The 26650-nt window shown below is 51.2% G+C and overlaps 1 protein-coding gene across 1 annotated transcript in view; it reads right to left on the reverse strand.

The window, feature by feature from the left end:
• Positions 1 to 26650, reverse strand: part of kmt2a (lysine (K)-specific methyltransferase 2A) — a gene marked incomplete at both ends in the record, with an annotated part of 60911 nt that overhangs the window by 4136 nt on the left and 30125 nt on the right. Inside the window, 27 exons of the mRNA XM_080549075.1 lie at positions 479 to 562; positions 867 to 974; positions 1372 to 1546; positions 2042 to 2116; positions 2302 to 2528; positions 4177 to 4245; positions 4683 to 5325; positions 5649 to 7548; positions 7898 to 8282; positions 9202 to 10627; positions 10679 to 11342; positions 11505 to 11620; positions 12157 to 12318; positions 12814 to 12965; positions 13185 to 13263; positions 13900 to 14017; positions 14659 to 14817; positions 17451 to 17588; positions 19895 to 19995; positions 20314 to 20519; positions 22530 to 22603; positions 23135 to 23245; positions 23749 to 23925; positions 24143 to 24327; positions 24678 to 24791; positions 25365 to 25485; positions 25932 to 26021. Of these exons, the coding sequence (XP_080405201.1) occupies positions 479 to 562; positions 867 to 974; positions 1372 to 1546; positions 2042 to 2116; positions 2302 to 2528; positions 4177 to 4245; positions 4683 to 5325; positions 5649 to 7548; positions 7898 to 8282; positions 9202 to 10627; positions 10679 to 11342; positions 11505 to 11620; positions 12157 to 12318; positions 12814 to 12965; positions 13185 to 13263; positions 13900 to 14017; positions 14659 to 14817; positions 17451 to 17588; positions 19895 to 19995; positions 20314 to 20519; positions 22530 to 22603; positions 23135 to 23245; positions 23749 to 23925; positions 24143 to 24327; positions 24678 to 24791; positions 25365 to 25485; positions 25932 to 26021 (7859 nt within the window). The remainder of the gene's footprint in view (positions 1 to 478; positions 563 to 866; positions 975 to 1371; positions 1547 to 2041; positions 2117 to 2301; positions 2529 to 4176; positions 4246 to 4682; positions 5326 to 5648; positions 7549 to 7897; positions 8283 to 9201; positions 10628 to 10678; positions 11343 to 11504; positions 11621 to 12156; positions 12319 to 12813; positions 12966 to 13184; positions 13264 to 13899; positions 14018 to 14658; positions 14818 to 17450; positions 17589 to 19894; positions 19996 to 20313; positions 20520 to 22529; positions 22604 to 23134; positions 23246 to 23748; positions 23926 to 24142; positions 24328 to 24677; positions 24792 to 25364; positions 25486 to 25931; positions 26022 to 26650) is intronic.

The raw sequence follows: 26650 nt of genomic DNA on the forward strand, positions 1-26650 counted from the left end.
GTGTGCGTGTCAGAGCTCTTCATGTGTGCGTGTGAGAGCTCTTCATGTGTGCGTGTCAGAGCTCTTCATGTGTGCGTATGGCCGATACGGCACCTCATAATATACTGTATATTGTACCGGTTCGCTAGGTGTGATGGTTACAGTGTCTAACAGGACATGATGTGTATTGGCACAAGCTAACGTTGGAAACCTGAGGTGTAATGATAATGATGATGATGGTGATGAGAATGAGGATGATTATGGTGATGATGATGATGGTGATGAGGATGATTATGATGATAATGATGGTGATGATGATGGTGATGAGGATGATTATGATGATGATGATGGTGATGAGGATGATTATGATGATAATGATGGTGATGAGGATGATTATGGTGATGATGATGAGGATGATGATGATGAGGATGAGGATGATTATGATGATGGTGATGAGGATGATTATGATGATGGTGATGAGGATGAAGGCTGTTCTAACCTGTAGACTCCCACTGCCTCCTTGGAGGTCCTCTTCAGCTGTGTGAACCTCAGAGGCAGGGGCAGGACCATGGTGGTGGCACGCCTGTAACACACCACAACACACCCGTCAACCCCACACACACACACACACACACAACCAGGAAGATAACCAACACCTCCACAGTTTGACAGAGGAGACGTCCCAAAGGCCCTTGTACAGAAACGTCCCTAACTAACCCAGGGGGTTCCCCAGACATTTGGTTGTGTCTCGTGACCCCAAATTGACTGGCGACCCCATCATCATTTCCTGTGACACCAACAACTTGACTGGGGGGAGGGGGGGGGGGATGGGGGGGCTACGCCAACACATTGACATTTTTAAAACCAGGGGGGGTACTGGGACTCACAGTGCAGCCTCCAGCTTCTCCTCCCCCTCCTCCTCCTCCAGGGGGTTGTACTCTGGGGGCTGGCGGTGTTTGGACGCCAGGAAGTTAAACGCGTCGAACATCGACCTCCTGGAGAGAGAGAGGACAGACGGATCAGACACAAACACAAGAACGCAGCTGTAGAACACAGTAGAACACTGTAGAACACTGCTCTACTCCGGTGTAAGCATATGTGTGTGTTTAGATGTACTGTATGCATGTATGCCTGTGTGTGTGTGTGTGTGTATGTGCATGTATACGTACAGGTGTGTCTGTGTGTGTGCATGTGTGTGTATACGTACGTGTGTGTCTATGTGTGTGCTGTGCATGTGTGTGTGCATACATACATACATACATGTGTCAATGTGTGTGTGTATACGTACATGTGTGTCTATGTGTGTGTGTATACGTACATGTGTGTGTGTGTGTGTGTGTGTGTGTGTGTGTGTGTCTATGTGTGTGTGTGTGTGTGTCCAGCCCTACTTACTTGTGGTGTGTCTCAGCGCGTGCCGAGCCGTGGGGGTTGAGCGGCGGCTCGTCGGCCGTCTGAGGCTTGTGGAAGTGGAAGCGGTAAGACCGGCAGTGTCTGCTGCCATACAGCTGCTCCAGGAGGAACACCACCGCCTGGTGCAGCACGCCCAGCATCCTCAGACCGTTCACCCCTGGGAGGTCAGGACACGCAGGGGAGACAAGGGTCAAAGGTCAACACAAGCCACCCTCTTATCAACAAACCGATCGATCGATCAAGTCACCGGTTTAACGGAGGGAAATGTTTGCATGCAGGGTAACGTAAAAAAAATGTTTTGGACATATCCTGAGCGTAGGTATTGGGGCACTGAAATGCTGGTTGATATGAACCTATGACCTGAGCTCTGAGAATGTTCTGTGTCTTTTTATTTATTAGATTTATTTCTGAGTGGGGTTCAGTCCCACTCATATTTTTTTCATTTTATTTGACAGATACAGTAGAGATTTAGACAGGAAGGATGGGTGGGAGAGAGAGAGAGGAGGGATGACATGCAGGATATGTCCCCGGCCGGAATCGAACCGGAGACCCTGCGGTTACGTGGTCAACGCTTAACCCGCTACGCCACCTAAGCGCCCCTGAATGTTCTGTGTCTATATGCGCAGTGATATAAAGAGGGTGGGTCTCTTACCTTGGAAGGAGAGCTCCTTGAGCCTGGCGTTGGAGCGAGCCTCCTGGACCTTATCAGTCAGAGACTTCCAGGCCTCTGGAGGGGGGAGGAGGTCAGGTCAGTGTTCTCCATACACACACACAACCCTAACCATGCCAGTCTAACTAGTCCTGCCATAGTCTAACAAGTCCCGCCATAGTCTAACAAGTCCTGCCATAGTCTAACACATATATATATATACTACTATACATACATACATACATACATATATGGTGTTATACCTTCTATACTTTCACAGCGGATCTGAAAGCCGTCATCGCTGCGGATCTCAAAGAGGAGTCCTCTCCTGGGCTGGCTGTGCTGGGAGGAGTCCCCCCCGCCGCCCCCCTGCAGACCACACCTAGGCCCTTGTGCTGCTGCTGCACTCTGCAGGCCGGAGCCTGTTGTGTTGACGTCTTTCCCATCAGGGAACTCAAAGACGCTGCTGGAGAGAGACTCAGCCGACACACTGCAAACACAACAACACCTACGATCACTCTCTGGATCTGGTAAACATTACCCATTTACAAACATTACCCATTACCAAACATTACCCATTGGCAAACATTACCCATTGGTAAACATTACCCATTGGCAAACATTACCCATTGAGAAACATTACCCATTGCCAAACATTACCCATTACCAAACATTACCCATTACCAAACATTACCCATTGGCAAACATTACCCATTGGTAAACATTACCCATTGGCAAACATTACCCATTGAGAAACATTACCCATTGCCAAACATTACCCATTACCAAACATTACCCATTACCAAACATTACCCATTGGCAAACATTACCCATTACCAAACATTACCCATTACCAAACATTACCAATTAGCAAACATTACCCATTAGCAAACATTACCCATTACCAAACATTACCCATTGAGAAACATTACCAATTAGCAAACATTACCCATTGGCAAACATTACCCATTAGCAAACATTACCCATTGGTAAACATTACCCATTGGCAAACATTACCCATTGGTAAACATTACCCATTGGTAAACATTACCCATTGGTAAACATTACCCATTACCAAACATTACCCATTGGCAAACATTACCCATTGGCAAACATTACCCATTGCCAAACATTACCCATTGGTAAACATTACCCATTGGCAAACATTACCCATTAGCAAACATTACCCATTGGTAAACATTACCCATTGGCAAACATTACCCATTGGCAAACATTACCCATTGGCAAACATTACCCATTGGCAAACATTACCCATTGGCAAACATTACCCATTGGCAAACATTACCCATTGGCAAACATTACCCATTGGCAAACATTACCCATTGGCAAACATTACCCATTGGTAAACATTACCCATTAGCAAACATTACCATTAGCAAACATTACCCATTGGCAAACATTACCCATTGGTAAACATTATCCATTGGTAAACATTACCCATTACCAAACATTACCCATTGGCAAACATTACCCATTGGCAAATTAACAGAAACGTAAAGAGAAATGTAGGAGTCTGACGTCAGGCTGGTTGTAATGCCGTGGTTCAGGCATCAGGAGTGGCATCAACCCGTTCCATCATTCCATTCCAGGCATTACAATGAGCCCGTCCTCCGGTTTCTACCTCCACCAGCCTCCCCTGGTGTTCTACCTCCACCAGCCTCCCCTGGTGTTCTACCTCCCCCAGCCTCCCCTGGTGTTCTACCTCCCCCAGCCTCCCCTGGTGTTCTACCTCCACCAGCCTCCCCTGGTGTTCTACCTCCACCAGCCTCCCCTGGTGTTCTACCTCCCCCAGCCTCCCCTGGTGTTCTACCTCCCCCAGCCTCCCCTGGTGTTCTACCTCCCCCAGCCTCCCCCTGGTGTTCTACCTCCACCAGCCTCCCCTGGTGTTCTACCTCCCCCAGCCTCCCCTGGTGTTCTACCTCCCCCAGCCTCCCCTGGTGTTCTACCTACCTCCCCCAGCCTCCCCTGGTGTTCTACCTCCCCCAGCCTCCCCTGGTGTTCTACCTCCCCCAGCCTCCCCTGGTGTTCTACCTCCCCCAGCCTCCCCTGGTGTTCTACCTCCACCAGCCTCCCCTGGTATAGAGGTGGAAAAAAGCGCTTGGGTGGGTGTTTCTCACCTCTTAGGGGTTCCCTTGTCTTTAGGCGTTCCAGTGTCCATAGGTTCAGGAGAGACCGGCTCTATGGACCTGCAGACACAAAGTGGAGGAGAGGAATCAGAGAGAGGAACAATCGGCCATTATTATTGGATTTGTTCAGTCGAGGTACAAGCCACAGCAGGTCAGAGTTCTACACCTGCTCCTCCTGAGACATCTTCTGCCCCTCAGCACCGCGTCTCCTAAAGACACCCGCTTTTCCCCTCTACTGTGTCTCTAAAAACTTCTATTGCCCCCCCTTGTACTGTTTCTCTGTTTCTCCAGTGTCAAAAAAAAAAGAAAGGTTTAGAAGAAGGTTTTTCCTTCCATCAGTGGCCCCGGGCCTGAGCTGGATTACTCTTCCTGCTACGACTGGTGGATTGATGATTCTTCACTTGCTTAGTATTCAAATGTATCGATTGTAAGTCGCTTTGGAATAAGGCGTCTGCTAAACGCCAAACATGTAAAATGTAAACATTTAAAGTTCTTACTCAGGTAGGAAGGGGGTCCAGCCGGCAGGGCTGCCGTCTCCCTGGGTCTCCTGGTGAGACTTGTGCTTCTTCCCGCTGGGCTTGTCTGGGCTGTGCCTGGGACGCTTGGCCTTCTGCTTGCCCTTCCCCGACCCCGACCCCGGTCCTAATGTGGACGAAGGCTTCAGAAGCTCCTGTCTCTGCTCTGTCAGTATGGAGAAGGGCATGGAGATGGTCTGAAGGGTCTGGGGGGTCTGGGGGTTGAACACTCCCACTCCCGCCTGGTTGGTGGTGGAGTCGTGAGGAGTGACGGTAGGAGTGACATTGGGCCCGCCCTCTAGGGTCTGATGAGCCCTGCTGCTGATTGGCTGATGCAGCTGGAGAGCACCAGCACCCTCTGCCTCCCCCCGGTGGCTGACGGACAGGCTGACAGTCTGGTGGGACGAGGGCAGAACACGGATACTGCTGCTGCTGCCCACGGAGGTGGTCTGGCTCAACGATGTCATCACAGGGCTCCCTCCTCCTGATTGGAGGACCAGCTGCTGCTGCTCGGAGAGGCCCAGGCCGTGGGGGCCGGCCTTGAAGAGGAGGCTGCTGATTGGACGACCCGTGATTTCGGCGGCAGAGCTGAGGACCGGCGTGCTGAGAGACACGGAGCCTGGAGCTGGAGGGTTAGACAGAGAGATGGAGAGAGATGGAGAGAGAGAGAGAGAGAGGGATGGAGAGAGAGAGAGAGATGGAGAGAGAGAGATGGAGAGAGGGAGAGAGAGATGGAGAGAGAGAGAGAGAGAGAGAGATGGAGAGAGAGAGAGAGAGAGATGGAGAGAGAGAGACAGAGAGAGAAGGATTAAATTAAACTAGGTTTAAGCTAGGATTAAAGTTTGGTGCAACAGGATTAGTAGATAAGCCTTGATTTAAAACCGGTTTAAAATTTAAACCAGGTTGGTGCAACCCAGCCTTTGGCTACATTATATAGTAAAACCCTACCTATGAGTCCAGCCGTGGAGCCGGGGGTCAGGGCCACCACGCTGAGGACGGGCTGGCTAGGGGTGTGGCCGGCCAGGGCGCGGACCCCCAGGTGGGGAGAGGAGGAGTCGTGACCCAGGAGAGGAGTCGTGACCCTCCTCTGCTGCAGCAGCGTGCCAGGCAGGTACACCACCCCCCCCCCTGCCTTGGGCCTCTTGATGATGTTGGGCACGCTGCGCTGGGAGGAGGAGGAGGAGGAGGCCAGGGGCTGGACAGGGATGCCGGTGGTGGTGACGCCCGCCGAGGTGACCTGCGAGGGGGAGAGGTTGATCAGGGTGACGGGGGGCGGTGGCGGGGCGGGGCGGGGGCGCGGCAGCTTCTTGGTCTTGCGGCTGGGCTGCGGCAGGCGGGAGATGGGCCGCTTCTTGCCGTGGCCCGTGGCGAGCCCCGCGGCCGAGGTGGAGGAGATGACCGAGGAGACCGAGGAGGCAGAGGCGGAGACGATGGTGACCCCCGATGGGGCGTGACCCCCCCCGGCCTGAGACACCAGGATCTGGGGGGGGTCGTGGGGGGAGGAGCCGGAGGCCGAGGAGGAGGTGGGCACCCCGATGAGGAGCCCCGAGGCTGGGCACGCCGTCTGGTAGCCGGTCTGGGCGGTGCCGGTGAAGGTGTGGATCTGGGGGTGGTGGTGGGGGGGCATGGCGCCCAGGACGTTCCCCCCCCCGGCGGAGAACATGGGCTGTGGGGTCAGAGTCATGGAGCTCAGGACCGAGGAGCCGCCGGCGCTCTCCAGCGCGTGTCCCGCCTCGCAGGGCGTGATCTGGATCTTCCGGGTCACGCCGTTGGGCAGCGTCTGGAGGACGTAGAGGGGCTGCAGGTGCTGGTTCACCACGATCAGCTTGTCTGGGGGGCCGCCGCCTGCTTTCAGGTGGGAGGAGGGGGGGGTGTGCGCCGCGGTGCCGGGAGGGCCCTGGGAGGGGCTCAGGCCTGGGCTGGAGCTAGCGCTAGCCGCCGCGATAGGGAGGTACTTTGTACTCTGCCCCTGCAGAGGCAGCTGGGTGGGGGAGGAGCTGGGCAGACCTGGCCCAGTTCCCCCAGAGTTCCTAGCGGCGCCTGCTTCCTGGCTACTCGCCGCCGGAGGCTCCGCCCCCTGGCCCAAGGCCGCCGGGCTGCTGATGCGTTCTGGGACGATGAAATGCTCCGGTGTCATGTGACCACCCTCTGAGCTCCCCCCTCCCCCCTGAGCTTCCCTGCTGCTTCCCCCCCGCGCCACCGCCGCTGCTCCCCCGTCCGATTGGCTCTCGGAGGGAGACACCCCCCCCGAGGAGGCCCCGGCTCCTCTCTTCTTCTCTCCGCCCCCCTTCTCCGCCGCTGCTGCGGCGTTGTTCCCTTCGCTGGAGGAGGTCTGGAGCGACTGGAGCATGGTGGTGTTGCGGTCGGAGGAGCCTTCTGTGATGCTACTGAGGCCGCCGCTGTGGTTCTGGTTGTTGTTATTGTTGTTGACGGCCGGGCTGCGCGTGGTCAGGACCGAGAGGTCGGAGGGCAGCTCCAGGGGCAGGCCGTACGGCTCCTCCACAGAGATGGAGCTGCCGCTCACGCCCACGCCGGAGCCTCCCTCCCCCCCCCCGGCCTCCCCGGAGCTGACGACGCCAGCCAGGGGCTGCGAGCTGAAGTCCTCGAACAGGATGTCCTTGCGGCGGCCCACGTCCACGGCGTAGCTCTCGTCCAGGGAGAGGAGCTCCGAGGAGGAGCCCGGCTCGGCCTGCTGGCCCAGCGCCTGCATGGACATGGACGGGGTGTTGAGGACGAACTCCATGATGTCAGAGGGCAGGATGTTCCCGCAGTCGTCGCTGTTGTTGTTGTCCGAGTCGGACTTCAACAGGTCCGTGGTGCTGAGGGACAGCTGGGCCTCCAGGGGATCCTGGCCCTGTAGGAGAGGAGAAAAGGGAAGGGAGGGGAGAGGGAGAGGAGAGGGAGAGGGAGAGGAGAGAACTTAATCCATCTGTTAAATGGCAGAAATGTGTCTTCTGAGCTGCTCTCATTTTCACTTCTCATTCTCATTTTCACACTTGCTCTCATTACCCCTCCTAAATTTCGTTGTTTGGTACCTGTACTGTAGCAATGACAAATAAAGACCATTCATTCATTCATTCATTCACTTCTCCCACCTTCCAAGCAACACACACACACACACACACACACACACACACACACACACACAGAGAGCTAATTGCCTGATCCTCCTCTCTAACCTCGGGGCTACGTACCGTCTGTCCCTGGGGCGTCTTCCCCCCTCCCAGAGGGAGGCAGTTCTCCTTCTGGTTCTTCCTGCCACTTCCTGCCTCTCGGCTGTTACTGCCTCCGCTCCCTCCGCCCCCCCCTCCGCCTCCTCCACCTCCGCTGCTGTTCTCCGCCTCCTTCCCTCCTGCGTCGTGTTCCAGCTTCTCTGTGGCGTGTCGCTCCCTCTCTCTGGCCTTCCTCTTCCCGGTGCTCTTGTGCGAAGAAGAAGAGGAGGAGGAGGAGGAGGAGGAGGCGGCGGCTGTGGTGGTGGTGGAGGTGGAGGAGGTGGTGGCGGAGGCGCTGACGCTAGCGTCACTCTCCGAACCGTCGTCCACGCCGTCTAGCTGCCCGATCTGCTGCTGGTTCAGAGTCCTGCTGAATGGATGAATCATAACTTTATCTACATGTTACGGTACATGTGGGAAAACTAGGGTTAGGGTTAGGTGCTAGGGTGACTTGGTACATGCTGGCATGTCTAACCCTAACCCTAACCCTAACCTTAACCCTAACCTTAACCCTAACCCTAACCTTAACCTTAACCCTAGCACCTAACCCTAACCCTAGTTTTCCCACATGTACCGTAACATCTATACAGGGTTCCCACACCTTCTGAAACATGACATTCAAGCACCTTTCAAGGACTTTCAAGACTCAATTCCCTCAAATTCAAGGACCCAACACGGCATAGTTTGAGACAGATCTAGATGAGAATTTATATAATAGGAACTATCAGGAACTACTCAGAGACAACAATTAAAAAGAGAGGCTTGAATGTGTGAACACTAGATGGTCTCTTGCCTTCTCTACCACAGCACAGCAAAACAATATTGTGAAATATGTGTAAAGTTAAGCAATACAGAGACTTATTTACTAGTTGACGAGCTAAGGAACATTTTTGGGAATATATATATTTTTTAGAGAGAGAGAGAGAGGGGGGGGAATTCAAGCATTTTCAATGACCCATATCTACTTTTAAAGACCTTGATTTTTTTTTCTCAAATTCACAAACTTTCAAGGATTTCAAGGACCCGTGGGAACCCAGCATGTATCTACTCTAGAACCTCTACTACTGTAGAACAAAGCAGGTCACAACGCGTTTGAACATTGTCCAATCATCCGGACTTTATCATCAAGATAAGAAGTTAAGAAAAGAAGCTGAACCTTTTCCAGAGATCGAGTTTGTAAATACATACACTAATATAACATACGGAAAAGAAAATACTGTAGCTAAGTAAATCTTGTTTCTCTAATGAAGTGAACCGGTGGTAGCTAGCTAGCTAGCTAGGCTACATACCTGCTAGGCCTTCCTTCCTCTCCCCCGGCGGCCTTCCTCTCCTCCTCCTCTTCCTCGTCCTTCAGGAAGCGTTGCAGCTGGGAGCCCCTCCCCAGACACTGGTCTATGCCCTCTATCGAAGGCAGGCCCGCGCCGGGGTTGATGATGGTGCGGGTGAAGTTGTAATAGTACGGGTCTTTAGTAGCAGAACACTGGATCAGTGGAACCCCCCCCTCCCCTTCCGCTCCGCTGTCGCCCGACGAAGAGGTGCTGATGTCGTCCGCTCCGTCCACCTGCCCCTCGGCCGACCTCCTGCTGCCCCCCCCGGACCTCCTCTTCCCCACGGGCCCCCCCCCGTCCCCTCCGCTGCTGTAGAAGGGGATGTCCTCCTCGCCGTACGAGCGAACGCCGTAGAACGGCGTGAGGCCGAAGAACATGTTGGATCGGGCGCGGGCGCTCCGGCGGGGGTAGCGCCGCTTGGCCGAGCCCGAGCCGTCGCTGTCGTCCTCGTGGTGCTTGTCGTCCACCTCGCCCCCCTCCTCCTCCTCCCCGTCCTCAGGCCCCTCCCCCTCCCCCTCCTCGGCGAGCCGGGCCAGCAGGCGGTTGCCTTGGCGCTCCTCGTCGGGGTGCGGGTGGTGGACGCTGTCGGACTCGGAGCTCTCTGAGCTGACCGAGGGGGAGGAGAAGAGGGCGGTTGAGGTTTGGCGGTTCGCCGGGTGTCCCCCCTGATCTGCAGGGAAGATGGAGGGGGCAGCGGCGGTGGTGGGGGTGGCGGTGGTGGTGGTAGTGGTGGCAGCGGTGGGATCCGAGGAAGTACCGACTGTTTTACAGGAAGGAACGCCGAGAGACGCGTTGCTGGTCCCGTTGGGATCCGTCTTGATCTGCATCAGGGTTCCCTTCACCGTCCTCTTCTTGTCCCGGGTGGTGACCACCACCTCGTCCGTAGCGACCTTGGTCTGGGCCTGGGCGTGGGCGTGGGGGTGGGCGGGACCTCTCGGACCTCTTTCCGGGGCGGGGCGGGGTTGCTGGTGCGGCTGCTGCAGGATCACCAGACCCAGACCCAGGTTCTGGTTCTTCTTCCTCTCGGGACTGGAGATTCTCTCCCCCCTGCTGCTCTTGGAACATCTTCGGACGTCTCCTGCTGCTTGTTGTTTCTCCGTCTTCACCAGGGCCTCCCCGGCGGGGCCTTTGGTGGTGGTGGTGGCGGCTGTGGCGGCGTTGTTGCCGCCCAGCGGACCGGCTGCCTTGCCGTGGCTGTTGTGAGACGCGGGGGCGGGGGGTGTCGGCGCGCTAGGGGCTTTGGCGGTGGTGGTGTTGTTGTTGTTGTTGAGGAGGGTCTTGTTACTGTTGTGTTGTTGTTGTTGGGTCTTCTCCCTTTCTTTCGACACCTCTCTACTGCTGCTGCTGCTGCTGCTGCTGGGCGCCCTGGCGGCTTTGGACTGTTTGTCTTTGGTCCCGTGGGAGGGGGACGGGGAGGGGGAAGGGGGGGGGATGTGACCAGCGGAGGGGACGGGGGACGGGCCGGACTGGCCGGACGACCCTCGTTTGACGACGACGATGTCGTCCTGGACCGGAGCTCCCGAGGACCACAGGGGCTTGGTCGTGGCTGCAGTCGGCGCTGGCGCCAATACCGAGTCATGTGACCTCCTCCGGTACGCGGGGAGCTGAGGGGAGGAGCCAGAGGATTTCCCACCAGCGTCCTTAGGGGCTGGCGCCGCAGAGATCCCCGAGCTCCCCTCCCCCTTGGCCGGGGGGGCGGCTCGGTCCTTGGGCAGCGGGGGGGCGGGGCGGTGTCGGGAGGAAAGGAGAGTGAGGTTGGGGGAGGGTTGAGGCTCGGCCTCCGTCGTCTTGCCACCCTGCTTCCCCTGCTTCTCTGTCCTGGAGCAGCCGCCCCTCTCTCTCTGTTGGGTCACCGTGGGTACGGCCGTGCTCAGGGGGGAAGAGGCCAGGCTCACGCTCCCCCCTGCCCCCCCTGGGGCTGCTCTGGCCTTCTCTCCGCCCCCGGCCTGCTTTGAGCCGCCGCCACTCTCCTTCCTCACTGACCGGCTGCTGTTGTGGTGGAAGTAGTGGTGGTAGTGGTGGTGGTGGGGAGGGGGAGGGGGGTGTTGTCTGTGCTGGAAGGAAGGGCTGAGGCTCTTCTCGGGGTCCCCCCTCAGGCTCAGCTCTCTGGAGGTGGTGGAGGAGATGAGGGGAGGCGGGGAGGACAGGGTGGGGGTCACGCAGGAGAGGGGCAGCGCAGGAGAGGAGACGGGGATCGGCAGGGGGGTGCACGGGGGGGGGGAGGAGACTGCTCTCTCTCTGGGGGGCTGGGGGTTGGGGGGTGGGGGGGACGGGTAGAGAGAGGAGGCGCTGTGGTGCCGGGGGCCGACGCTTCGCAGGCCGGAGCTCAGCAGGGGGTCTCCCACGGTTACGATCTCATGGGCCGAGTGGGAGGAACCACCTAGAAAACGATGGAACAACGACACCGTAAAGAACATAAATACAGTACATCTCCACCTGTCACTAACGCTACTACCATTTGCCTGACATTTATGGACATTATAATGTGTTTTGTATTGTTTCTTCAGTACATGATTCTATTTTTAGCTGCTTTCTTGGCAAGGTAGTCCTTGATAAAGAGATATTTGATCCCTAAATGGGATTTCTTTGATTACATGAATATTGAGTGAAATAAAAATAAAAACATGTAATGTATCGTGAGTTTAGAATTCTAAGGTTCTATCTCCGTTTAGGGCAGTTCAGAGATATTGAGCGTCAAAGTTTTTACATTCCATTATGTTTTGTGAGATGGAACCTTTGTATTTTATTAATTACTGACTCAAAAATGTAAACATAAAAAAAAAATGTAAAAAATACATTGTAAATACAATGTAAAAAATAACACCACACAGGCATTAATAAACAGATTATGTAAAAAACTAAATTTTGACAAAAATGGAGATAGAACCGTATAATTCTAATGTCACGCGCTGTTACCTGGGGAAGGCAGCGGTCTGGAGCCTGGGGAGCGCTGGGCGGGGGGGTAGCTGGCGTGCTGGGTCCGGGTGTAGACTTTGAGTTTGGGGGTGATGGGGAGGGACGGGCCCTCCGAAGGCACGGGGGAGTCAAACGGGTCTGACAGCGGTGACAGCTCTTTATCTGTCCACACAAAAAAAAAGAAAAGAAAAAAAGAATGGTGAAACAAATTATGTACACAAATCAAATGAGAACTGAGAATCTACTCGGTTGTTAAGTCTGACGTCAAACGTGACGTTTAGCAATTTCCGGGTCCAAACCAGAAATTCCCTGCACCAGAGTACCAGTGTACTACAGCGGTAGAATGACAGTTCAATCGTTTTTTAGACTGGGATCTATTCATACAACAAGGGACACAGCACTTTCCCGTTTTTCCCATATTTGTCAGCGTCTTTGAGCCTCGGAAAAGCGCTATACAAATATAATGAATTATTATTATTACTGAGGCATTTCGAAGAGAGCGCCTCAGCCAACTTTGGACCCGGAAAGACGTCACGACTTAACAACCGAATACTTAAACCACATAGTAATTGTATGATTTCAAATCCAAACAGTTTGGAATGTAGAGCATTAAGAATGAGTTTTGGTTCTGTGTTCTCATGCTATAGAGGCCCTTACCTGAGAGGGGAGGGGGGCTGTGACCGATGGTACGGTTCTTCTCTGAGACCAACAGGTCTGGTTCCACCACCGGGGGGCGACATACGAGAATGCGGCAGGTGTACACGCAGCGCTTGCGGGCATCTAGAGTACTCCAGTACACTCTAGAACACCTGCACAGACAAACACACAACACAGCTGTTTCAAAAAAGCAACTTACTATTTATATTCAATAAATGATCCCCCCCCCTCCTTCCTCCCTCTGTCTCCATCTCTATCCTTCTCCCCGTCTCTCTCTACCGCCCCCCCCCCCTCTTTCTATCCCTACTGCCCCCCTCTCTCTCTCTCTCTCTCCATCCCTCCTTCCATAGGGGACTGTGCAACAAACTTACTGGTATCCCACGGGGAAGAGTTTGTGCTCGCAGTCGGAGAGCTCAGTCAGTATCCCCAGGCAGTCGATGGTCATGGAACCTGCAGTGACGAGAGTGTCTTTAGTCTTTAGCATAGAAAGCAACACCATGGCCATACTTGTACATACCAGAGGGAGGCTGGTGGAGGCAGAAATCGGAGGACGGGCTCATGTTTGAATGCATGGGAACGGAATGAGGAACGAGAATGAGAAACACCTTCCTCGTTCCAGACATCACAAAGAACCCGTCCTACAATGTTGACCTCCGCCAGCCTCCATGGATGCATAACTGTCTAGTATAGAAACACAAGGGCCTAGTATCGTGACGTTAGAATTATAAGGTTCTATCTCCGTTTTTGTCAAAATTGAGTTTTTTACATAATCTGATCCATTAGGTGTTTATTAATGCCTGTGTGGTGTTATTTTTTAAATGTTGACATTTTTGAGTTAGTAATTCCTAAAATACAAAGGTTCCATCTCACAGAACATAATGGAATGTAAAAACTTTGACGCTGAATATCTCTGAACTGCCCTAAACGGAGATAGAACCTTATCATTCTAAACAGAGATAGAACCTTATCATTCTAAACGGAGATAGAACCTTATCATTCTAAACGGAGATAGAACCTTATCATTCTAAACGGAGATAGAACCTTATCATTCTAAGCTCACGGCCTCTGTTACACACACACACACACCTATCATCATGTGGACGTTCTCTGGCTCCAGGCCCGTCAGGAACTTCCTCCTCAGGCTGATCCCCTCCAGGTCCACCAGGATCCTGCGGGTCACCTGGAACCCAGACTCAGACACCACCTGGGGGAGGGAGGGGGGGGGGGGGGGGGGGGGAGACTGGGGGTTACACCTGGGGGATAACACTACTTATACAACAGTTAGTTCCGACCAAGTAATTTGATTGGACAAGAGGCATTCCATGAGTGCTGATATCCAGTATAACAGCACTGGGACTTTTAACTATATGTTAACAACACTGTTATATCACTCCGCCGCACAGATGTTCTACTAAATGACCGTTAATTAGACTACATGTTTGTGTTCAGGTTACTAGGCAACAGTCCATTTGAAGTTCAGTTGCGGAACAATTTTTTGTTTATTTTTACGATTAAATAAACAAACAAATCATAATCTGTTGTCGCTTATTACTGTTCACTAATAAATGGCGCTGTAGAACTGTTGTATAAAAGCAATATCACACTGGAGTTCGTGCTGTTATACTGAATATCAGCACGGCTGTGATTGTCTTCGGTACTCAGCCTGCGGCCTCGTACCTACGACCCAATCACAGCCGTGCTGATATTCAGTATAACACACTCCCTCTCGTGTGATATTGCTTAATTACGGCCTAATTGATTAAGTGAATAACTAGCCGCAGCACTGTTGGAGATCATAGGATAATTCAAATGTAAATCTAAAGTAGATCTGGACGTCCTGCTGACCTCTCCCTTGATGAGGTCTCTGTGGCGGTGGCAGTAGACCTTCTTGTCCTCCAGGAAGACGCAGTGGTGCTGCCGGGCGCACATGAAGTGGTAGTTGCTGCTGCAGGAGGCCAGACAGCAGCCCACCGTGGCGCCCGGTCTCTGGCAGGTCTCACAGCGCTGAGGGAGGTGATGACACACACGCACACGCACACAGACACACGCGCACACGCACACACGCACACGCACACGCACACGCGCACACACACACAAAACAGAGTCAACTGCAATATCGACATACAGGACATTCATAAAGTAACAAATAAAGCCGTTGGGGCTTGATGACGTTTTGAGTAGCTGAATACGTTGAACAGGCGATAGGGTCTAGAAGACTGTTCTAGAAGCCCTCCCCCCCCCAGGGCCAGAGTGCCTGGTTGCCCCTGGTAACCCCTGGTAACCCCTGCTGGGTCCCATCAGAGGAGTGAGTGTACAGGGAGGAGTACTCTATCACTACGCAACGCCATGCAAACACGTCTTCAATAAGTCACTTCATATATCGTGACGTTAGAATTATACGGTTCTATCTCCATTTTTGGTTAGGGGTAGGGGAGGCTGTATGGATATCAGGGGGGTGGCAGGGTTAGGGGAGATGGGTAGGGGTAGGGGAGGTTGTATGCGTGTCCAGGGGGGGGGGGGCGGGGGTGGCCGGGATGGGGGAGATGGCTAGGGGTAAGGGAGGCTGTAGGCATGGGAGAACAGGTAGGTTTTGACTTGGGATTTAAAAGTGAGGAGTGACGGTGACCGAAGCCTTTGAGTTTTGAGGGTGGGACAGTGAGGGGAACAATGGATGAGGATCGGAGGGTACGGGTAGGGCGGTGGGGGAGAAGGAGGTCAGTCAGGTAAGGGGGGGCCAGGCTATGGAGGGCTTTGTATGTGAGGATGAGGACTTTGAAATGGATACGTTCTTTGATGGGGAGCCAGTGGAGAGAGTGGAGGACAGGGGTGATGTGGTCACGGGAGCGGGTGTTTGAGAGGAGGCGTGCAGCAGAGTTTTGGACCATCTGGAGTCTATGGAGGGAGCGGGAGGTGATGCTGGTGAGTAGGGAGTTGCAGTAGTCAAGGCGGGAGGAGATGAAGGCGTGGATGAGGGATTCAGCAGCGGGCGGGGAGAGGCAGTGTCTGATTTTTGCGATGTTTCGGAGGTGGAAGTAGGATGACTTGACAATAGAGCTGACGTGGGGATCGAATGAGAGGGTGGGGTCCAGAATGAAGCCGAGGTTGCGAGCCAGCTGGGAGGGGGTGATGGTAGTGTCGTCAATGGTGAGTGTGATGGGTCCGGTTTTATTGAGGGTGGATTTGGTGCCGATGAGGATGACTTCGGTCTTTTCACTGTTGAGTTTGAGGAAGTTGTGTGTGAGCGAGGTTTTTATTGCTGAAATGCAGTTTTCGATGTGACTGAGGGGTGGGTTCTGGGTGGAGTTTGTGGTGATGTAAATCTGGGTGTCATCGGCGTAGCAGTGGAAGTCCAGGTTGAATTGGCGGATGATGTGACCGAGGGGGAGTGTGTAGCAGAGGAAGAGCAGGGGGCCGAGGACTGAGCCTTGTGGGACCCCCTGTGTGACAGAGGAGGAGGAGGAGGAGTGACCGGAGAGGGAGATGAACTGTTGTCTGTTGGTGAGGTAGGAGGCGAGCCAGTCCAGGGCGGTGCCCTCAACACCCAGTTGGCGCAGCCTTTGAAGGAAGATGGAGTGGGACACTGTGTCGAAGGCTGCGCTCAGGTCTAGTAGAACTAGGATGTTGAGGGCACCTGAGTCTGCGGAGGTGAGGAGATCGTTGATAACTTTGACCAGGGCTGTTTCAGTGCTGTGATGTGGGCGGAAGCCGGATTGAAGGGGTTCATATAGTTGGTTGGATTGGAGGTGGGAGTGAAGTTGGGCAGCGACAGCGCGCTCAAGGGTTTTGGAAAAGAATGGTAGGTTGGAGATGGGGCGGTAGTTGGAGAGGTTGGCTGGGTCAAGAGTGGGCTTTTTGAGAATGGGGGTGACAGCGGCAAGTTTGTAGCTTGAGGGAACGTGGCCTTGGGATAGTGACTGATTGAAGAGGGCAGTGAGGTGGGGGATGAGGGCAGGGAGGCAGGCCTTGGTCAGGGTGGTAGGGAGGGGGTCGAGGGAGCAGGTGGTTGTTTTGGAGGCGGTGATGATAGTAGTGATGAGGGAGGAGTCAACAGGGGAGAAAGTAGTGAGAGGAGTAGGGGGAGGGTAATCAGGAGGGGGGAAGATGACAGCAGGGGGGGCGGGGGTGGTGGAGTTGGAGATGGAGGCAGTCGGTGAGCTGTTGATGTGGGCGATCTTGCTGTTGAAGGCGTGGAGAAAGGAGTTGCAGAGATCAGGGGAGGAAGTTGTGTTGTTGTCCGGGGGCTGGAGTAGTTTCGATTGGTGGTGTTGATGAGGGTGGAGTAGTAGGCAGATTTGGCAGCTTGGAGTGCGTCACGGTAGGAGGAGATATGTTGCTTGTAGGCTTCGGCATGGACAGTGAGGTGGGTTTTATTGTGGAGTCGTTCTAGTTGGCGGCCGGTCTGTTTCATGGTGCGTAGTTCAGGGGTGTACCAGGGGGAGGAGGTGGTGAAGGAGACAGTGATGGCAGACATTCTAAACGGAGATAGAACCTTATCATTCTAAGCTCACGATGTATTGAATTGAGTCCATCTGGAGTGCAAGCAGCAATTGCATACGAATGGCTTAACAACCCTGTGTGGATCAGGTGGTCATTACCACTCCTAGGCCCTAGGGGCGCTGTGTCCATACTCCACCTACCAGCTGTTTCCCTCTGAGCACGGCCAGGTGGACGTTCTTCAGAGAGCCGTCGTCGTCCTCGAACACCTCCGCTGACCACAGGGCGCAGTTCACGTGGGTCCACTCGTTCTGCCCGATGTACAGCAGCCTGCCACAGTCCTGGGATCACACACGTGCACGTTGGAATACTATAATATATATATATATATACTACTATACATAGATATATATACACACACGTGCAGGTTGGAATACTATAATATATATATATATATACTACTATACATAGATATATATACACACACGTGCAGGTTGGAATACTATTATATATATATATATACTACTATACATAGATATATATACACACACGTGCACGTTGGAATACTATAATATATATATATATATACTACTATACATAGATATATATACACACACGTGCACGTTGGAATACTATCATATATATATATATATACTACTATACATAGATATATATACACACACGTGCACGTTGGAATACTATAATATATATATATATATACTACTATACATAGATATATATACACACACGTGCACGTTGGAATACTATAATATATATATATATACTACTATACATAGATATATATACACACACGTGCACGTTGGAATACTATAATATATATATATATATACTACTATACATAGATATATATACACACACGTGCACGTTGGAATACTATAATATATATATATATACTACTATACATAGACATATATACACACGTGCACGTTGGAATACTTTATACTACTGTACATACATATACATATATATATAACACATTGTAATACTTTATTTGGGTTCACAGTAAATCATTCCATATATAATTTTTGTTTATATATATATATGTTACGGTACATGTGGGAATACGGTACATGTGGGAAAACTAGGGTTAGGGTTAGGTGCTACGTCGACTTGGTACATGCTGGCATGTCTAACCCTAACCCTAATCCTAACTGTAGCACCCTAACCCTAACCCTAACCCTAATCCTAACTGTAGCACCCTAACCCTAACCCTAGTTTTCCCACATGTACCGTAACATATATACTACTATACATATATATATATATATAAAACAAAAGGTCATACAGATAATCATGGAAGTAGTACCATCTTTGCCACACAGCTAAGTTTCCCACAACAGCTTTGACACAGAATATCTTCCAACCCTAACTTTAAAAAAACTAAACAATAGACAAATAGATGTTTTCAGAGAAACCAGAGATTCAGAGATCAAACAGGTGCTTGGTCTTATTTGAGGAAAAGACACCCTGCCGCCGTAGAAACCGCCCATGACAGCTGACACAATACCTCGCCAGCTGCCAGCTGGTTTGCTTAACACTAGAACAGCCATGTGAGTAAGGAACAATGTTCACATGATCATCAATCTTTGCACTCGATCACATTTCAGGACCCTCCTTTCAGGACTTTTCCTAGACATGTGCGTTCTACCAACCCAGTATCCTTACATTTTTAAAACCACACCAGGATAAGGAACACAAGGAAGCATCCTAATTTACAAGCGGCCAACTAGTGGTCGTTGTGTGTAAATAGCAGCATAGCATTGTAAAGAGGGGGTCATTTTGGTAGGTAAAAAAGGCACGGCTGTTCTAGTGTAGTGCTGTCCCAAACGACTATTTTTCTAACGATTAATCTAGCGATTATTTTGTCGATTAGTCGATTAGTCTAACGACTAATTTATCGGTAAGTCTAACGCTAATTTTTGTACTGTTCGGATTTTTTTTTCCCGTATTTGTCTCCACCTCACTGCTATAGCTAATGTTACTCTCGCTGCTATGTTATGATTAGCTAAATTGATGCTAACGTAGCATGCGAGCTACAAGCTAGATAACGTACAGTAGGTGCTCGCACCACAATGACAATAGGCTACCGTAGCTAGCCAGCTACATAGCTAACGTTACTAACACCAGAAGACAAGACATACGAACTGTGGTGAGCTACATTGCTACATTGCTCACTCATACACTTAATTGTCTCGCCTGGTAAAATAAAGGTAAAAAAAAAAAAAAAAAAAAAAACGCCATTTTGTTTATTTACGACTAACCGACGCATATTACGCAAACCGACGTATTGACGTAGTCGATGACGTCGATGACGTCGACTAATCGTAACAGCCCTATTCTAGTGTTAAAGTTGATTCAGACAGATAGCGTAACAAGTTTTCGGTGTGGCTTCTTCCACCAGAATAAGGGAGCTGTGATTAAGTAAAAGAGACGCTGCTACTAATCTGGCCTGAGGCGTGTGAGTGAGTGAGTGTGTGTGTGTGTGTGTGTGTGCGCGTGTGTGTGTGTGTGTGTGTGTGTGTGTGTGCGCGTGTGTGTGTGTGTGTGTGTGTGTGTGCGTGTGTGTGTGCGTGTGTGTGTGTGTGTGTGTGTGTGTGTGTGTGTGCAGGCGGATGTCTGGACTTACGTTGGTGTTCTCGTCTCCGTACTTCAGACACAGAACACACTGCCTGTTGTCACTCACACCAGGGGGGGGGAGGAGCTCCGGACTGTCTTCACGGCTCAGGTCTAAGAGACACACACACACACACACACACACACACACACACACACACACAGACACACACAGACGTCATTTCTAGCGACCGACACCCTGAGAACAGTTCTCAGAGCGATAGACAAAACTCCCAACAGTTTTAGAACTATGACAAAGTTCTATGATAAAGTTCTATGACAAAGTTCTATAGATAAAGTTCTATGATAGAGTTCTATGATAAATCAACACAATCACTGCCCACGTATGAAGTACACGCGTCTGTCTCTGTCTGTAGTCTGTCCAGGACCAGAGACGTCCACCGGTGTGAAGGTGTGTAAGGGGAGAATCACCATGGATCAGCGGTGGAGGAGGAGGAGGAGGAGGGGGGGAGATGGGGGTGTCCAGCTCTCCGGGGGTCTTGGGCAGAGGGGCAGGTATGATCTTCTTCATGTTGGGGGGCTGTTCCGCGCGGGCGTTCTCCTCTATCTCCTGCCACTGGGCGTAGTTATGGTCGAGGGAGGGGGGCAGAACTGCGTTGAGGAGGACGAGGCCACTGCTACACAGACACACACACACACACACACACACACACACACACACACACACACAAATTAACAAAGACTTTGTATACAACATGCGATGTCCCATTATGTCTGGTGCCTTTTTACTGTTTTCATTTGAAAGTATCTTATGTCATATTGGAAGCATTAACTCAATAAAGCACAGTCATCCTAGGATGCTAATGCTATTAGCTTTGCTCACAAACTTAGAAACTGTGGACTAGCAGGTTTCTCAGCAACAACAAACAAACAACACTGCTAACAGAGTACCTCTCGGACTAGGAAAGGAATGCATTCTAGGGCTGCAACTAACGATTATTTTGGTAATCAATTAATCTGACGATTATCTTATCGATTAATCGATAAATCGGATACACAAAAAGCGGGGGGAAAAGATTTTTAAAAAAAGTTTTTTTTTTTTTTTTTTATATATTTATTTTGCAAATTGTATTTTATGTTTTCTAAATCAGCCAGGCCTATACATATACATGTGCAAAATGAATAAGTATTAATAAAAAATAAAAAATAATATAAATAAAAAAGGCTTTGCTACATCAAATAGGTTTAACAACAGGCCATGGACTATGGCGGTAGATTGTTTCAATAAAGTAGTTGAACTCTAGCTCAATACATGCATTGTTTTAGGTAATAACTTTGCTTAATGTAAAGGTCAGTAACCCAAAGTGCAATATAGGCTACAGACAAGACACTAATGTTTTTATATAACAGATATGCTCCAAAACAATGCAATGTGTCCTCTCACTCCATACAATAGGCTAGGCGACAGTCCGTGCCTCACTCTGCATTTGCATGGAGAGCAGGAGACCATGGAAGGGCTGAGCCCAGCAGGACTTATATAATAAAACAATAGGAAGTTAGCTGTAACCCTCCTCTATAGAAACATAGTTAGTGTAACCCTCCTCTATAGAAACATAGTTAGTGTAACCCTCCTCTATAGAAACATAGTTAGTGCTCTGGTTCTCAGCACAGCTACGCAGACTACAGCTGGACGAGCAGCGTAGTGACAGTCAGCTAGCGGCAGCAGCGAGCTAACCCTGCTAGCTAACTCACTAGCATGTCCTGACAGCAGACAGTCATAGGACAGTCATAGGTTCTACCCTTTCCGGCCATAGGTAGCGCTATGATTCGCGATGCCTACACCGGCCGCAAGACAGCGTGGCGTGCGTCAACAGGAAGTAGGTTTGTTATGGAAACAAAACCCGAAAAAAAAAAAAAAAAGTAAAAAAAAAAAAAACACGAATCGATAATGGCATTCGTCGCCAACGAATTTCGTTATCGATTATTATCGATTTAATCGATTCGTTGTTGCAGCCCTAATGCATTCTGCCAATAGTGAAGTGGAGACCCTCCCAAAAACAAAAAAATACAAAAACGAATTCATTTCTAACCACCCTGTATGTGTATGAATGACTAACAAGGTTTGACAACTTCATACCGAAGCCCAAGACTGAAAACAAAAGCTTGTAAATATTTCAATTAACAAATGGGATGGACTAGCGGTCTCACAGCAGGCTAACCGCAGGGCTTTGTCAATGCTCTAATGTGAAATGCGACACTGCAGGGTTGCGCTGCGCCCCCGTCCCGTCCCGTCCCGTCCCACAATGCTGTGGGAGCATGCAGAATGCATGACTATGAAAGGTGATATGTAGCGAGCCAATCAGAGGGAAGGATAGACAGATGGACTGGGGTTGGACCCCCAAAAAAACCAAAAAACACTTGACACTCTCCTATGCTAAACTGTAGTATGTGTTCTGGTTACATTAGCCGTCGTTGGGAGTTAAGCAGATAATAAAAGCCATTCAAGCACGGGCGAATATTATAAGCCCCCTCATTTGTACAACCAACTCATCTACTAGAACCATTAATAATTCAGCTGATCATTTCTATATGAATCATTGATGTGACAGCAAATGTTCCAATCAATGGCCGTCTGTCTCTCTGATATCCCTGATGCAGCACGTTGCTGTCTGAGACCAGATACTTACTTGTTGGAGACTTTGTGTGTTTCCCAGAATCTGGACTCCTTCACTTTGAACCAGGGGAACACCCGCTCCATTTGCTGGGAGGGGAGACAAGAGAGATGAGACGTTAACGGATGTGTGTGTGTGTGTGTGTGTGTATGTGTGTGTATGTGTGTGTATGTATATGTGTGTGTGTGTGTATATATGTGTGTGTGTGTGTGTGTGTGTGTGTGTGTGTATACGTGTGTGTGTGTGTATGTATATGTATATGTGTATGTGTGTGTGTGTGTGTGTGTGTATGTATATATGTGTGTGTGTGTGTGTGTGTGTCTATGTGTGTGTGTGTATATGTGTGTGTGTGTATATGTGTGTGTGTGTGTGTATGCCAACGTGTGTTTGTTTGTTGCTGTGTGTATGCCAGTATCTGTATGCATAAGTGTGTGTGTGTGTGTGTGTGTGTATGTAGAGTGCTATCCGCAGTATGTGTGTGTGTGTGTGTGTGTGTGTGTGTGTGTGTGTGTGTGTGTGCGTGCGCAGAGTTGTGTTCACCTGTGTGAAGAAGGACTTGACCATGCTGTTGTGTGTGTGTGTGTGTGTGTGTGTGTGTGTGTGTGCAGAGTTGTGTTCACCCGTGTGAAGAAGCTCTTGACCATGCTGTTGGCCTTCCTGCTCTCAGGCTGGCCTCCGTCCGTGTTCATGGCCGTCTGGACGATCTTCACGATGTCATCACTGAACTCCAGCTAGAACACACAACACTCTGACTCAGCGACACGCCGTCCTCACGCTCCATCTCCATCACCCCCCCCCCTCCCCACGCTATCTCTATCACCCCCCCTCCCCTCCAATCTCCCCCACTGTGCTCACGCTATCTCCATCACCTCCCCTCCCCTCCCTGCCACTGAACTGAGGTTGAACTGCAGAAGGAGCGATGCACACACACGCACACACACACACACACACACACACACACACACACACATATACACAAGATATTATCAAAGCGTACGCGCCTGTCAATCACCCGTACGCTTTGATAATATCTTCACACACGATCATCTAGTCTAGTCTGGCGCCTGCGCCGTCTGTTGTTCTTCCTGCACACCGGTAAAAATATCCGGGATCCAGCAGCGTCGCCGTGCTCGCGCAAACAAACCCTACGAATGTTTTACTTGGTCCGGGTAAGTAAAACAGCGTTACTGTCGAACCCTGCCCAGGCCACAGTTTTTTTTTTTTTCAGACTTACCACTGACTTGTAGCGGCCCTGGTCCATCTTCTTCTCCACCGACTCCAGGTCGAGGGGGGGGGGGTCGCCGGGGGGGGTCACCTCCGTCAGCACCGGGGGGTCGGGACCCTCGGGGGAGCGGCGGGAGGGGAGAGACTCTTCTGTCTCTGGGTTCAACTCCGGAGGCTTCATCACCGCCTGGGAGGGAGGGGTCAGACAACACACCTTCATGTATCTGTGTGTGTTTAGCGGTGTGTTGTGAAGCAGGTGTGTGTGTGCATGTGTGTGCGTGTGTGTTTGTGTACCTGTCTGTAGCAGGTGCTTGGAGGTGTGTATGTGTGTGTGTATGTGTATGTTAACCTGTTTGGAGCAGAGGTGTGTGTGTGTGTGTGTGTGTGTGTGTGTGTGTGTGTACCTGTCTGTAGCGCAGCAGGTGTGTGGAGGTGCAGGAGTTGAGCAGGGCGGTGAGGACCTGGCGGACACACCCCTGCAGCTCCGTCTGCAGCGCAGTCCTCCACTCCGCCAGGGGGCGCTCCGTACAGATGCTGCAGATGTACGCCACGCTCTCCGGGAGCTTAGACATCAGCTCATACATCTCATCTGGGAGGGAGAGAGGGAGAGAGAGAGAGAGAGAGAGAGAGAGAGGGAGGGAGGGAGGCAGGCAGGCAGGGAGGGAGGGAGGGAGGGAGGGAGGGAGGGAGGGAGGGAGGAGGATGGGATAGAGAGAGGAGAGTTTACTTCTCACACGCATCATCGTTATATTAGCCAGCTGTAGTCAGACAGACAGCTGTAGTCAGATAGACAGCTGAAGTCAGATAGACAGTACGCTGGCCTATAGACTCACCAGCTGTAGTCAGACAGACAGACAGACAGACAGACAGACAGACAGACTGTCAGACAGTCAGACAGTCAGTCAGACAGACAGGTACGGTGGCCTGTGAGGTTCTCACCTGTGAGGTTCTCACACTTGGAGTGCACCCAGTGGTCGCAGCGGCCGCACTGCATCATCTTACTGTCGTAGTCGTCGTCATCGTAACACTTGTCACACAGCGGGCAGAAGTTACCTGAGAGACACAGAACACACGCAGAGTTGAGGAGCATACACACACACACACACACACACACACACACACACACACACACACACACACACACACACACACACACACATACACACATACACACATACACACACATGCACACTCCTCTACAGACAGACACACACACACCTTCCTCTACAGACACACACACAGACAGGTTCCTCTACAGACAGACATGTTACACGACAGACAGTCAGACACACACATACACGTTCCACAGCCGAGCCACACACACGCACGCGCACACGCACACACACACACGCACACACACACGCACACACGCACCAGGGGTGCGTTTCACCAAAGCTTTGTAGCACAAAAGCTTACCTACCAGAGACGCTCCACAACACGATAAGATCACTGTAACTTGATTGTAGACGATGGACAAAAGCTAATCAGCAGACAACGATCTTATCGTGCTACGGAGCTCTCTGGTAACCATGGTCACCCCGTGGTTGTGGAGAACGATCCTAGTGTCGGTGAACGGCATTCTGGGTAGTGTAGTAGTAGTGAACAGCAGGGTAGGGTTCCACTTACCTTTTGCAAACAGTTTGGCACAGTCGTGACACAGGGAGAAGTCATGTGACCACTGGGCGTCCCAGGCCTTCCCTGGTTTAGTGGCCCCGCAACTCTTACAGCGAACACACGCCGTGCACATCTGCACAGGACACACACACACACACACACACAGGAGAGGTTCTTATAATACACCCACAGCTTAATAATAATAATAATAAGCAACTTATTGAAATGAATGCCGTGGCGTGGAGGTACTGGGGAAGGACAGGGTGAAGGTGATGTGTATGTGTGTGTCTGCAGGGAGAGAGAAGGGAGGGTGGGAGAGAGAGAGAGAGAAGGGAGGGTGGGAGAGAGAGAGAGAGAGAGAGAGAGAGAGAGAGAGAGAGAGAGAGAGAGAGAGAGAGAGGGAGAGAGGGAGAGAGAGAGAGGGAGAGAGAGAGAGAGAGAGACAGAGAGGGAGAGAGAGAGAGGGAGAGAGAGACAGAGAGAGAGAGAGAGAGAGATGGTGTGAATGGAACTGTGTGTGCAGGAAGAGAGAGAGTGGAGGGATGGTGTGTGTGTGTGTGTGTGGGTGCAGGTCCGTACCCAGACGCGTTTCTTCTTGGTGGGATGGTTGGGGCCGAGGCACTCAGGGTGATAGCTGTTGCGGCACTTGTCACACTCCAGCAGTTGCTGCTACAAGGAAGAGATGAAGGCGAGGAGCCGGTTAGATCATCTACACCGGCTGGTACACCAGTTAGATCATCTACACCGGCTGTTACGCTGTTCTCAACAGACTTGGTTACCGGCTGTTACGCTGTTCTCAACAGACTTGGTTACCGGCTGTTACGCTGTTCTCAACAGACGTGGTTACTGGTTAAAGTACGGTTACAACATTCCATTGGGATTTGGCCTCAGATGACAAGGTTTGTATACAAAACCCTTGGAACTTTCCAGTGCTTGGACATCAGTCGGCCAACACTTACTAGACAGCCGACACAAAGAGACACAAAACAGTGTTCAAATCTACCCTCCCTCAGGACTAGAGAGATGTGTGCAGTATGTTTGGTGTTGGTTCATATTGCATTATTATTATTCATATTATTTATGAATGTGTTCATTGTTTGTATTGTTCTTGTGTGTAAAGCACTTTGAGACAATTGTCTTTGTAGAAACCAGTTAGACCATCTACACTGCCTTTTACACGACATTGTTCTCAATAGACTTGGTTAGTGGTTCAAGTACGGTTAGAACCACTGGCGGACTCAGGCTGTTTGAAGGGCAGGGGGGGGGGGGCGAAAAGAAAAAAAGGGCACCTACTGCAC

This window comes from Nansenia antarctica (genome assembly GCF_963989245.1).
Source record: "Nansenia antarctica genome assembly, chromosome: 19".
Lineage (NCBI taxonomy): Eukaryota > Metazoa > Chordata > Actinopteri > Argentiniformes > Microstomatidae > Nansenia > Nansenia antarctica.